Consider the following 13,845-nt stretch of genomic DNA (forward strand, 5'->3'; position numbering starts at 1 on the left):
AGGAAGGAAGGAAGGAAGGAGGGAGGGAGGGAGGGAGGGAGGGAGGGAGGGAGGCAGGGAGGGAGGGAGGGAGGGAAGGAAGGAAGGAAGGAAGGAAGGAAGGAAGGAGAGAGAAAGAAAGAAAAAAGAAAGAAAGAAAGAAAGAAAGAAAGAAAGAAAGAAAGAAAGAAGAAAGAAAGAAAGAAAGAAAGAAAGAAAGAAAGAAAGAAAGAAAGAAAGAAAGAAAGAAAGAAAGAAAGAAAGAAAGAAAGAAAAGAGAGCACATTTCTTTGCTTGCTGAGGATGCCTTACTCTGTAACTGAGGAGATTTCAATAAACTATCTCTTCTTACTCGACTCAGTGACTTGTCTTGAATTCCTTACTGTGTGAGATCAAGAACCCTCTCTTGGGGTGTGGCTCAAAACCACTATTTCTAGCAACACATTAAATACGATTGTAAGGCATTTATACGTAATGTCCATATTGAATCACATTTTGATGTAAAATATCTTACCCTTTGGAACTTTGTCGCTTTTCTCAGAAGCCTTTAGTGTTGTCAAAGAACTTTCAGGTTTGAATTCCTTCACGTCTTTTATTTCCTTTCCATCCTTTATTTCTTTTCCCTCCTTCCCTTCTTTCCCTGGTTCTTTTAATTTAGAATCTAACACTGCTAGTTTGCTTTCAGAGCTGGCCTCATCTGACAGCTTAAACTCAGGCAATATTTCCTTCAGGAGCTCCCAAACTTTGTCCATGTAGCCCGGGCTACGAGAAAAGATATCAACATTAATTTCCAAACGATGTGTTTTTTTTCTTCCTTGAACTTCGCAAGAAAGTACTGACAGCAAAATCAACTTGCTATTTAATGAATAATTTCAATTGTTACTCAGATTTTTGGTTAAAAGAACGGCATTATATATTAGACATTCAACGAGCTTTCATTGAGTGCCTACTGTGTGCTGGGCTTTGCTGAATCAAAGCTACCAAAACCACCGTGTTATCTCAGGGATCACTCACCCTGGCAGGGAAGCTCATCATGTTAACAACCACAACAGGGAAAGAACATGTCCTTGAGCACCTATTAAGTGGCAGACACTTTCGCATGCATGATCACTTATGCAGAAGGTCCTTATCTCACTAGGCTTCTCTGTGGAATGTGACTGTTGTTTCTTGCTCCTCTTTTAACTCTTCCCTGAGGCTTCCATAACATCCCTCTTTCTTGGTTTTCTTTCTGTTGTTAAAGAAATTCCTTGCAGACTCCTTTGAATACTTCCTTTCTTCTGCTCTCTGTTGACAATTTAATTCTTCTCCCATGGCTCTCCTCTTGGTGTTCTTGCCATTTTACATAATATTTCCTCATATTTTGAGTTTATCCATAAATGTGTGTAACCTCTAAATCATTAGTTCCAGCTCAAACCTCTCTCCTGATATCCAGACTCACACATACAACCACCTAATTGGTATTTGTCCCAAACAAATAATAAAAAAATAAGTAAGTAAACAAAAATGCCCTGCATCACCTTCTACTTGGTACTCAAAGCAGAAAATTGAGAATGAACAAGACTCTCTCTTTAAAATCTCCTTCAAATAAAACACAATGTCAGTTGGATTCTACCTTTTCTCAGTGCAGTGGATCACCTTTTCTCCATTCTCATCACCACTTCCTCGGGAGAAGCCCTCAGAAGACCCCCACAAGAATACTGCACAAGCCCGTGTCGCTGCTCCACTCCTGCCATTTGCTGTCCTAAGGCTCTGAGCAATCTTTCAAAATCATGAGTCTGATAAAGTCATCCTCCTGTCTACAATCCCTTAATGACATCTGATCATTTTAAGGAGTTTGTAAAAATGTCTCAGCATAGTATAAAAGGCCTCTCTATCTATCCGGCTCTTATCCACTTTTCCTGTCCCACACCCCATTCCTCCTCTAGAATTCCATAGCATGAAATTCAGTTATGCAGAACCATGTGTTTTTCTGGGACTACACCCTATATTCTTCTATTTCCTTGATATTTTTTCTTCGGTGAGTTGGATTTCCCGCCTCAATCAGCTTCATTCATTTTAACTAATCCTTTGAGATCAATTCAAGTATTACCTCCCACAGGAATTACACAGAAGGCAGTACACTGAGCAAAACAAAAGAGGGTCCCTGTTCTTATGGACAATTTTACATCCAATGGATGGATACAACAGAGAGAGAGAGAGAGAAAGAAAGAGAGAGAGAGAATAACAGCAGTGATAACTTCCATGAGGAAAATGAAATAAGGGAAGCTGAGATGTGGCATAACTTGGGGAAGGAATAACCTACACTGGATGCTCAACTAGGCCTGTCTAAGGAGTTGATGGTTAAGCTTGGTGGGACCCAAATGTGACATACCCAGCTAAGTGAATAATCTGATGAAAGATCATTCCAGGCAGAAAAAAAAAAAAATAAGAGCAGCCCATGAAAGAACGGCAAGGTAGAGTGAGTTTCATATATTTTGGAAACAGAAAAAAGACTTGGGTGACCAGTAAATGGTTGCCAAGACATTGATGTGGTCAGAGACTGTGTGAATCAGACAGTGCAGATCTCTGAGGATCATGGTCAAGACTGTAGAACTTCATTCAAGTGTAACAGTTAAACACTGAAAGGTTTTAAGCAAGGAGAATGACATGATCTGATTTACACTCTAGAAAATTATTCTGATTACCAACTTAACTAGAAGAGGGTAAAATACACCCTAAGAGACCAGTTATAAGTCTAATAATGGAGATGTAGAGAAACAAATTGGTTCAGAGTAAGTAGAGAATGTACTATTGACAGAGCTTAGTGAGAGATTATATGTGAGAGGTGAGAAAAATGAGCATTGAAGGATGACCTCTAGTTTTTTTCTTTAGCTTGAATAAATATGTGGATGGTAGTGAAATTCACTGAGATGATGCATTCTAGGGAAGGTGCAGTTTGGGAGGTTGAGAATCAAGTGTTCCCTTCTGGATATTCTGAGTTTAAGATACACTTTTGAAAATCCTCATAGCTATGTAACTTAGGCAGTTGTAGATAAACACAGGCAATGTTGCCCAGGCATAAACTTGAAAGTCATTGTCAAACAGTTTGTTATTTAAAGTTACAGGACAGGAGCCGTGCTACATACCATCACTTAGCAGCTGTACGTTGGTTGAGGAACTATCCAAGAAGGCTGAGAAAGAGCAGAAAATAAGAAGGAGAAAAACTCAGAGAGTGTGTTGCTGTGGAAGCCAAGGGAAGCAAGTGTTGCAAAAGGAAATAACTTGTTTAAGAGGATCACATACTGGGATGCAAGTAAATGAGGCAGGAGAGGTGACCACTGGATTTGACAATGTTAAGGACTTTGTTGACCTTAAGAAGAGCCATTTCACTGGTGTGGTGGAGAGGGAAGGTCAAAGACTCAGATGAGAAGAAATGGGGAGTTGAGGAGATGAAGACAGTGTGTACAAACCACTCATTTATTTAGATTTTTTTCTGAGGAAAATAAGAGAAATGGACTGATGGCTGGAAAATAATAATTTGTTTCCCTGTGCATCTCTGATCTGCTCAACTCCCTGAACTGCCTCCTATTCATCCCTGGATCCCCACTACCCAGCAGAGTGGCCTTTAGCACATTTTATTTTTTTTTCATTTGATCCCATGACAGCTCTGGAACATAGGTTATAGAGTCTTAACTGATGTTTAAGAGGTTGTTAAGTTGTATGGCATCACACAACCAGCAAATAATTGAGTCAGGATAGAAACAGACTTTTCTGAATCCAAAATCTAGGTTGTATTTCCCATCTACCACATAAAATATACTACACTATGAAAAAGACCTCTTCAAACACCACGGAATGAGACCATATAACTTCTTGGACCATTAGGCTTAAAGACAGGGCAGCAGAGTGCTATGTTCACAGACAGACCATGCATCAGAGACACATGCCAACAAGAGTCCTTTGAAGTGGTTGGATTTCTAATTCCCACTCAGACATGTCATTGACTCTGCTTCTATTATTACATGGAAAATTAGAAGATACTCTGTTTTGATTTTCAGAGGTAAAACTTTATGAATTTTCTAGGCGTGAATTATTCTGATATCTTATTTCTTTATCATCCTCTGGTAGAATTCTGATGATTTCATGTCTCTGGTGTCTCTACTAACTATTGCACAGAGAAAATTGCACTTGCACAGGAAAAACTGTAAGCATTCCATCAACACTAAGTATAAAAATTTAGAGAGCTCCATACTTTTAAAATCTCATTCTCTCTCTATTTCTCTCACTAACATTGTCCACATTGTGTCAGGAAGTCATTTAGATATTAGGAAAAGGTTTTCCAAAAGAAGATAAAAAAGAGTGCTATCTTGGCCGTTCCTAAGATAAAAACAAGATCAGTTCCTACTCTCCCGTTTTTTTTTTCCCCTGAAAATACTTTTATTTGAACAAAGCAACCCCTAATTTATCCTGCTGGAAATATGGTTAAGATGGCAGAATCCAAGTTACTAGGGCCTGTCTTCAATCTCCTCCAATCTCTATTGACCCTGGGCAATTGCAGCTTCCTATTACCAGTCAAAGATCAGAGATGGTCCAGGTTGATAACTGTACTGTGGATTTAGTCATCTTGTAAAAGTCAGTATCTGAATTAATGGTATATTCAAATCTATTGTTATAATTCTTTTCTATGCACCTTATCTTGATTATTTTCCAGCTATCAATGGTAAAATGATAAAATAGTACATCTATATTCCTTATGTATTAAATAAAACTATTGTGAAATTATAAGTCAGCATTAAATTGAACAATGTCTCTATTCTATTCTTTACCTAATAGCTATTTTTGGACATAAAGAAGCAATTTCTATATATCTAGAATCATATGAAAGAAAGACTGTGGGCTTTGGACCAGCAGGACTTACATGTTCCTAGTTTGGGGGAATTCAACCTCTCTGAGCTTTAGTTTCCTCATCTGAAATGATGCACACCTAGTTGATGGGGTCATGTGGATGATTAAAGGAGACTATCCTTTCAGGACTGTGATTTTTAAATGAGAAGTAATATACTAAATTACTTGATGCATCATAGCTGTCTTCTTATGATTATTTCCATATAGATGTGGCCAATTAAAAGTTGCTTTTATGTTTCTATATTGAAGTAAGTGTGATAGGTTTATAAGTATAAAGGGAAGTTTGCAAATGTTTTACTATAATAAATAATTACCATTGTTTTAATATTTGTACATCAGATATTTAAAGATTAAATTCATAGTATATATATATAAGTGTGGGAGACCTGCACATGCCACCCCAAAATATGAAGGATTGCTGAGCTACAGGAATTATGAAGAAACAGATACACAGAAACTCTGTTTTCCCTCAATTTGCCTAAAAGCAAGACATAGATTTACAAAAACTGAGAGGCATCCTGCCCCTCATTGCCTTGTACCAGAGGGAACAGATGTTAACCACTGAAGACAGCTTTGGACCCTTACTGGCCTGAAAATTGTACCAGAGGGATGTACATGAACAAGCTTTCTTAACTAGCCTTTATCTATCATTTATTTGCCTTCCCACAAGTTGCCACCTGTAGAGCCTCAAAGTCATTTTCTTTTGTCTTGTCACTTCTGTAAAAATTGACTGCTCTTTGTTGTATATTTCCCATGGAAATCTACATGGTAATAAGCTGCTGTGTGTTTTTCTCTTGTTAATGTGTCTTCTGTTACAAGAGTCAGTTCCAACAAAGAACCTATGGGGGTCATTCTTCTCCTACATAAGGAAATAGAATTTACCCTGAAATTCCCAAGGAACTTTATGTAATACTATAAAATGATATTTTTCCCCAAATTTTGCAAAATATGACGTTTCTTGAAATTTTCTTAAAGACTAGGAATATTTTAAAGAAATCTTGGGAAGAAAGAAAAAATTAGATATGAGCAATTTAATAGTCAAACATACTGAAGAGAAATGACTTCTGGTAACCACCCTGTGAGCGCATGAATAACCGTGAACTCCCCCAGTTCTCTCCTGTCTGCTACATGGATGCTAAAAAAGAAAATGCATAATGTTATAGGTAGCAACATTTGAAAACACATAAAGATATATAAGAACTAGGAATTATTAATAAACAGCAATATATTCTGATTATTCATTACAATCTGTATTAAAAATACTATCCCAGAAGCCAAATCATTTGTTAAAACACTGAAGTAGGATTTATAATATAATTAATTTCATTTGTATTTGTAAAGCGTACTTATATGCTTTATTTTTTAACATCTAAAAGTAATATTAATGCTATATACATAAAATACATTCACATTGTGTATTATAAAATATATAATTAGTACATAATCTATTTTTATAGACTTCTTTTAAAAACAGAACAGTCTCTTTCATCATTCTGATTTCAGTAATTATTTTAAGATGTCTTTGAAGCTGTGTGTTAGATCAGTACCATCTATGGCAAGTCAAGATGGGCATCAGAAATCCTTAGATAACTGTGGAGAAACCAGAAACATCTCTTCTGTCCTATACAGAAGAGCGAATCTGTCAGCTTAGCATAAAGTAAAATGAGGATGTGATTAACCAACATCACTATTCTCATCAGGCCTCTTTTTTTTTTCCCAGAGGTTATTAGTCTATTTACATTTACACACAAAAAAGCCATATCTCCCTTCTGCCCGGGAGTCACGGCTTCAGCTGACTATATGTCAGTGGTGGTGTTAATGGCATTACCAACACATGCGTGCTTTTCTTCAGAAAGAAATCTTACTATCTTAGTCACATGCGCCATTACTTTAAAATGTGCACTGTTTGTTGTTTACGGATTATGAATTTCTATATGTCTACCTATTTCAAAGATAATAAGTGTCTATTGGGATAGATTCCAGACTAGTCTAAACTCCTCATTGGATAAATTAATGAAGTGACTTTGCAAATCAAATAGAAATAATGCTCTTTTCTTTGCATATCTCACATTGATATTGAAGTTACTATGTGTTAATTTGGAAAATGTAGTAAGCTAAACTTCATATCACTATGTACTTCAGATCACTATATACTGTAAAAATCTGAAAAAAATTATGGAAAAATATAAATTGTTCCACATAGGGAAACTTTCCACTAGAAATCCCAAGAAATGTATTACACTTAGCTTGTTGCTTTGTTTACTAACTGGATTTTTTTAAAAAAATAATAATAACCCCAATACTTGTGTTGCTATAAAGTTCTACTGAACTGTAGCTTTAAGAAAGATAAAATACGACTCCAATTATCCAGGTCATGTATTCAATGCCTCACTGCTCTAGCAGCTCTGATTCTCAGAACTTCAAGTTATGTCTGAGAACTAGAAACATTTAGAACATATTTTTCCCTAAATAAATGAACATGCCACCAATACGAATACTTAGTGATATTCAACTACCTACAAATATCTGGGCTGAGTTTTTGTAAAAATCATTGCAATTAAGTGCTAAAAGCTGGGTGAAACTAATTTCCAAAGGAAAACTGAGGGCTGGTAAGAAAAAAACAGAAATGAAGAGGATGGGAGTAGGAATGGTTGTTTTTGTTTTTTAGCCTTGGGAGAGAAAAATGAAGCTGTGCCTAAAGAAAATCCGCACAAAGCAGACCTAGCTTCTGACTGACATTGCAATGTTTATAGAAGGGGAGGGGGCTGAGCTGTGAGCAAATGTCTAACATGTACTGTTAAAGCATGTGGGTGTGTTCTATTAAATATCAAGAATCTTTGATAAACTGCAGGAGGTGGATGTGTATAAAATCCCAGCCTGGGCAATGTATGTGAAAATTCTTCCAGTGAACAATGATGCAAAATTGCCATGCATTTCCAACTCAATCATCAAAGCTTTTTTGTATCGTTAGGGCCAGGATGATATGACTTCTTTTCTCCGGAAGTGTAAGCTGAGAGAATAGAGCATAGCAGACGTGTCTCATATGCGTTGGTGCACAAGTCAGGCAGGAATATAAGACAGAAGCCAATTTTGCAAGAATATTGAAGAAAATATGAGTAGTTTTCATCATGAATGTATCAAAAGTGACCAATGTTACCAAAATCATGAATTTCACATTGACATCTTTCAGAAAAGTTCAGGTTTTTCAAGATTATTAAATTATTGCTGCATATACAGAACATAAAACTTTAACTAGATTTCAGGATATATTATTCAGTTTTTAGATGAACCAATATTTTTCTTCACAAAACAATTTTTTCTCCTATTAAACGAAGTATCATTTTTCATGATCAACTTTGCATTCATAGTAAGTCAGCATTGAATATAGAATAATTTCTGGATATTTCTTTTCTTGGAGGAATTTTGCATTACTGTTAAGCTAATAGAACAAATCAGTGGCTTTAGCACATTTGATTTTATACTGGAACATTTACATTGTTTAGGGAAAAAAGCTCTCTTTTAACCAATTTTTAAAAAATAAACTATGCAATACGAATGTATAGTTAATGTTTTTGTTTGCTTTTTTCTATTCTTGTGAGTGACAATGTGTCATTACATACTCATTATTTGCCAGCTTGATAATAGCTTTACACAAAAGCATTGGCCACAGTTCAAATTCGTAAGTTGTAGCTGGAAGCAATAGATTGTTATCTTCATCAAAAGGCAGAAAGTCATCAATTGTTATCTTTCTCCAGCAACCCTAAAAATAAGATGAAAGAAATGTAATACCATGAATGACTTACAGTGTTTTCTCTCGTAAATTATTGCACATGACTGACATTATTATTTACTGTTTTCCAATTTTATTTTAGCTTCTTACACTTAAAGACTGAGATACTGGATTTCAATACTACTCTGGTTGAATATTTTAGCTTATTGCTTTATTTTACATAATCACAGCACACCCATGTCTATATCAATACTGTCCTTATTTATGAGGTCTTGTGCACAAATTCTTGGGAGCCTCTTACTGCATAATGAAGTAAATTAAGGTGTTTCAAGTAGCAGAACCAAAACATTATACAACCATGAATAAGCTTGGACATAATCAAATGACTTAATATAGTCAAAATACAAATTCTCCAAATATAACTTTAGTAATTATTGCTTGATACATCCTCACTGACCTTACACTTCCAATTCTTATATTATTTGCTACTCCTCATTAATTTCTTGATCAACAAGAAACCACAGAGAGATAAGCCAGATGCAAAAGGATACTGTATGAGTTCTAAATATATATATATAGAACATATCTTTTCTGAACATAAAAAAATACATTTGTGTGTGTGCGTGTGTGTGTGTGTGTGTGTATGTGTGTATACATACGGAATGTTTCTTCCCAAAATTCATGTGTTGAAATCCTAATGCCCAATGTGATAGAACTAGATAAAAAGGAGGGTAAACCCCTCATGAATGGGATTTGTGCCCTTTTAAGAAGCCGAAGAAATCACACTTTTTCTCTTCCACTATGTAAGTTTACAGCAAGAAAATGGCCAGCCATTTATGAACCAGGGAGCAGGGCTTTGGCAGACAGCAAATCTACCAGTGCCTTGATCTTGGACTTCCCAGCCTCCAGAAATATAAAAAATAAATTTCTGTTGTTTACAAGTCACCAGTCTATGGTATTCTGCCTTAGTTGTTACAAGACTAATATTATCAATGTTATATATATATATATGTAGATATAAAACCTTAATATTATTTTATACATAAAAGTACATATTTATATAATTCTATATTTATTATATTTTATAATATAATTCTATATTTATTGTGTTTTATAATGTAATTATATATTTACATAATTATATAAATATATGACCTTAATATTAAGATTATTATGATCTACACTATTAAGATGTATATATTATTAAGATATATTATTAAGATTAAGGTATGTAGTATATACATTATAGCATGTATATTCATATGTGCAATATATAACACTATTAAGTTATAGATATATGACATACAAGAAGATTGTGGAATGAAGTCTTATTATCTGGGTAGCAAACAAAAGTGGCAGACCAGAATAGTACATATCAGAGGCTTTATAAACTAAACTGGCATTTCAGACACAGCCTATAAATGTGAGCCAGGATATGCTTTCTCAATCTAAACACGTTGACTACTTGCTAATATATAAAACTAATTAGCAATCAGAGTTGTAAAACATAACACTACAAATATTCAGGAAACTGTATAAAATTACCTACCATAGCAAAACCCAGAAAAGTCTCAATTTCAATGGGAAAATATAATCAACAGAGCACAAAACCAAAATGACAGAGAAATTAGAATTATTAAATAAGAAATTTAGAGCAATTCTCATAAAAATATTCCAACAAGCAACTATGAACACTCTTGAAACAAATTCAAAAATAGAAACTCTCAGCAAAGAAACAGAAATTTTAAACTTAAAATTAAACTAAAAAGCAACTCTTAGTTGATGAGATCAATAGCAGAATGCAGATAGCATAGAAATTAGTGAACTAGACATTTAGATCAATAGAAATTATGAATAACAGGAAAATATAGTATCAATAATCATATAAGGCTCAGGGACCTGTGTGGATATTGCAAAAAGATATAATATTCATGTCATTGTAGTCATTGAAAAAAAAAAGAATGTGGGGCTAAAAATATATTTGAAGGAATAATGGCTGAAATCTCTCCCAAATTGTCATAAGACATAAACCTACAAATTCAAGGAAATCAGACTAAACCAAATAGGATAAACTCAAAGAATTCTACAGCCAGACACATCAAATTCAAACTTCTTAAAAATTAAGACAAAAGAAGAAAAGCTTGAAAGCCAGTAGCAAGACAAAACCCGTTACAGGGGAAGGGCAGATTGCTCTCCAGGAGCCAGGGAAGCCAGAAGAATAATTTTGGCTGGCCTGGAGGATAATTCCAGAAGGCTGGAAAATTAATGGCACACTAAGTATCAAATGGTAAAAGAAAAGTACTGCTAACTCAGAATTGTATCACAGGGGAAATATTATTTAAGATTAAGTGTAAAATAAACACATTCTCAGATAAAGGAAAGATAAGATAATTTGTCATCATCAGACTAACTCAAAAGGAATGGTGAAGTAAAATTTTTTAGAAATAAAAAGAAAGGAGAATTAAAGGACAAATGGAGCATCAAGTATGAGAAAGCATAAAGGAAAAATTTTACATGCCCGTTAAAATATTTACTTAAAATTAAAATATAAAAAAATATATGACTAAATGTGGTACTCTTCAAGATTTTTATATTGTGTTTGAATTTAAAAGCAAAATTTATGATGAGGTTTTCAATATATACACAGTAAATGTTTAAGAAAACTATATCAGTGGTTGGGTGTGGTGGCTCACACCTGTAATCACAACACTTTGGGAGGCCGGGACAGGAGGATCACTTGAGGTCAGGAGTTCAAGACAAGCCTGCACAACATAGTGAGACCCTGTCTCTATAAAAAATAAAATTAGTCAGGCCTGATGATGGCATGCCTGTAGTTCTAGCTACTTGGGAGGCTGAGGCAAGAGGATCACTAGAGCCCAGGAGTTGGAGGCTGCAGTGAGCTATAATTGTGCTACTACACTCCAGCCTGAGTGACAGAGTCAGATCCTATTTCAAAAAAAAAAAAAAAGAAAAAGAAAAAAGAAAAGAAAGTTATATTAGAAAAAGAGGAATATAAAGGGGACTGAAAGTTATATTAGAAAAGGAGGAATATAAAGGGGACTAACTGGTGGTAAAGTATTTATATTCCAATTTAAGTGGTAAAATGCTGATACTAGTTGACTGTGATAAGCTATGCATATATATTTTAATTCATAGAGCAAAGAGATTTGCTTGAAAGCACTATAGGTCAATCAAAATGGAATCCTAAGGAATGCCCAAGAAACATGCAGGATTAAAGGAAATTGGATTAAGGATGCAATAAATATAAAGTAACACAAAAAAAATAAGAAAGGTAACAAAGAATAAACAAATAATAGAATCACAGACTTCAATTCTAATTACATCAAATATGGATGTTCATTACAGACAAATTAAAATACAGGAGTAACTTGAATATACTTATCAAAAATTAAGAATTTGCAAATATTTTGATGAAATAATTCCATATGGTAGAAATCCTAAAAAAAAAAAAAAAAAGTCCTTACAAATGGTCAAAGACTATATACATAAAGATGAAATTTTACAGCATTGTTTGTTTTGGTAAAACACTGGTCCAAACCTAAATGTTTACCAATATGAAAAGAGCAATATATATTATATTTACATATCTCATACAATGGAGTACAAAGTAGATCAATATATATTAGCATAGAAAATGCCTATGTATAGGGAAAATAATAGTTTACAGAATAATACATTTCTATGACCTTATTGTTATGAATTATATACAATAGTTGTATGTATGTTTATAAGAATAGAAGAAAGCTTAGGAGGATATACATAAATCATTTGCTGTGATTAAATAGGGTAAACTTACAGGGAGCTTTCATTGCATACTTTTAACATTTTAATAGTATTTGAATTTCCTTTATTAAAAGCATATATAATATTATAAATAGTGATATAAAGTGTTTTCATTTTGGAACAAAGTAACCGAATGATAGAAAAATAATTTCTCATAGTTTATATCTTGAAAACATTGTTCCTCAAATTTAATGAACAAAAATGTCACTGGATGAGAGAGTTTACTTATAATGCAGGATTGCAGGTTCTACCCTGGAGAAGTAATAATGCATATTTTATAAACTCATGAGGTCTGGAGCGAGGCACGGGAAGCAGATGTTTAAGAAGTACAACAGCTAGTTTGATGTTGGGGGGTTTCTGCACCCCATAGTTAGGAAACTCTGAATTCTGCAATAACATTATGGTTAAGCAGTATAAGGCTCAATCAGAGATAAAGCAAATGCATATTTTATGTAAATATATTGATGGCAACTGGGAAAAATTATTGGTCCTAATGTGTGTGTTTTCTCTGTTTATCAGAGACAAATGAAAGCACAGAGACACTCAGAGAAAAGCTGCCAATAGCAACACATATTTCAAGTGGAGAGCAACAGCTAACCTGCTTCTTTCAGGGGCCCAAAGGAAAGCTGCCATTGGAAGGCACTTGACCAGACGATCTGTGTCCCAGCATTGGTATCATCATTCCCAGGTGAAGGAGAGGAGAGAGCTGCTCTGTGTCATAACCTTGTTCTTAATGCTACTCAATACGTTTTTACCTGGCTGAGGTCAAAGACCCTTGATGCAATTTACTTTGAATCCAAATTGGAAATAATGAAAATACTTTCATAGGAAAATTGATAAGCTGGTGTGAAAATCAGAATTTTAAATGTCATGCAGAGAGAGTCTGAGAGGTTGGTTTTCCTCAAAGAAGTGATAAAGGTAAATGCTTTACAGGACAAAGTGAAAGAGGGAGAAGAATATTTATGATAAGGCAGAGAAGGAAAAGCAATTTCCAATAAGAAAAAGGCAAGAATGCCTCAAGAAGCTAACGAAGAAAAACAGTGAGAAGAAGACTCATCGTGTCTCACAAGATAGGAAATGGGAAAGAAAATAAATGTAGGGTATAAGATGAATCAGGAGTGTATTGTACCAAATCATGAAGTAGAAGTAATAATGCATATTTTATAAACATGTTTCCCGAATATTCACAGAGAGAAGCAAATGACAGACATGTACAAATGCTGAACTAGAATTGGAAGAGAAAAAAATCAAAATCAAATTGTGTGTGTCTGGAAAGGGAAGAAAATAATAAAAACAACAACAACATAGTATTTTCATGTAAGAATTGACTCTAACTTCTTATTAATGTTAATATGTATGCAGATACTGACTCAGCCCTACCAGCTGGGGATCAGATAGAAAGAAATAAAAATTTCTGCCCCTAGACTAGAGAGAACAGATTCTACTAA

General features: G+C 34.4%; 1 protein-coding gene across 1 annotated transcript in view; it reads right to left on the reverse strand.

Annotated features, from left to right (window-relative positions):
* ADGB (androglobin) overlaps positions 1-13,845 on the reverse strand; it is a 234,675-nt gene that overhangs the window by 156,201 nt on the left and 64,629 nt on the right. Inside the window, exons 6-8 of the mRNA XM_025383011.1 lie at positions 8,484-8,623; positions 5,912-5,998; positions 494-741 (exon numbers count right to left, since the gene is read on the reverse strand). Of these exons, the coding sequence (XP_025238796.1) occupies positions 494-741; positions 5,912-5,998; positions 8,484-8,623 (475 nt within the window). The remainder of the gene's footprint in view (positions 1-493; positions 742-5,911; positions 5,999-8,483; positions 8,624-13,845) is intronic.

Source organism: Theropithecus gelada, chromosome 4 (genome assembly GCF_003255815.1).
Source record: "Theropithecus gelada isolate Dixy chromosome 4, Tgel_1.0, whole genome shotgun sequence".
Taxonomy (NCBI): domain Eukaryota; kingdom Metazoa; phylum Chordata; class Mammalia; order Primates; family Cercopithecidae; genus Theropithecus; species Theropithecus gelada.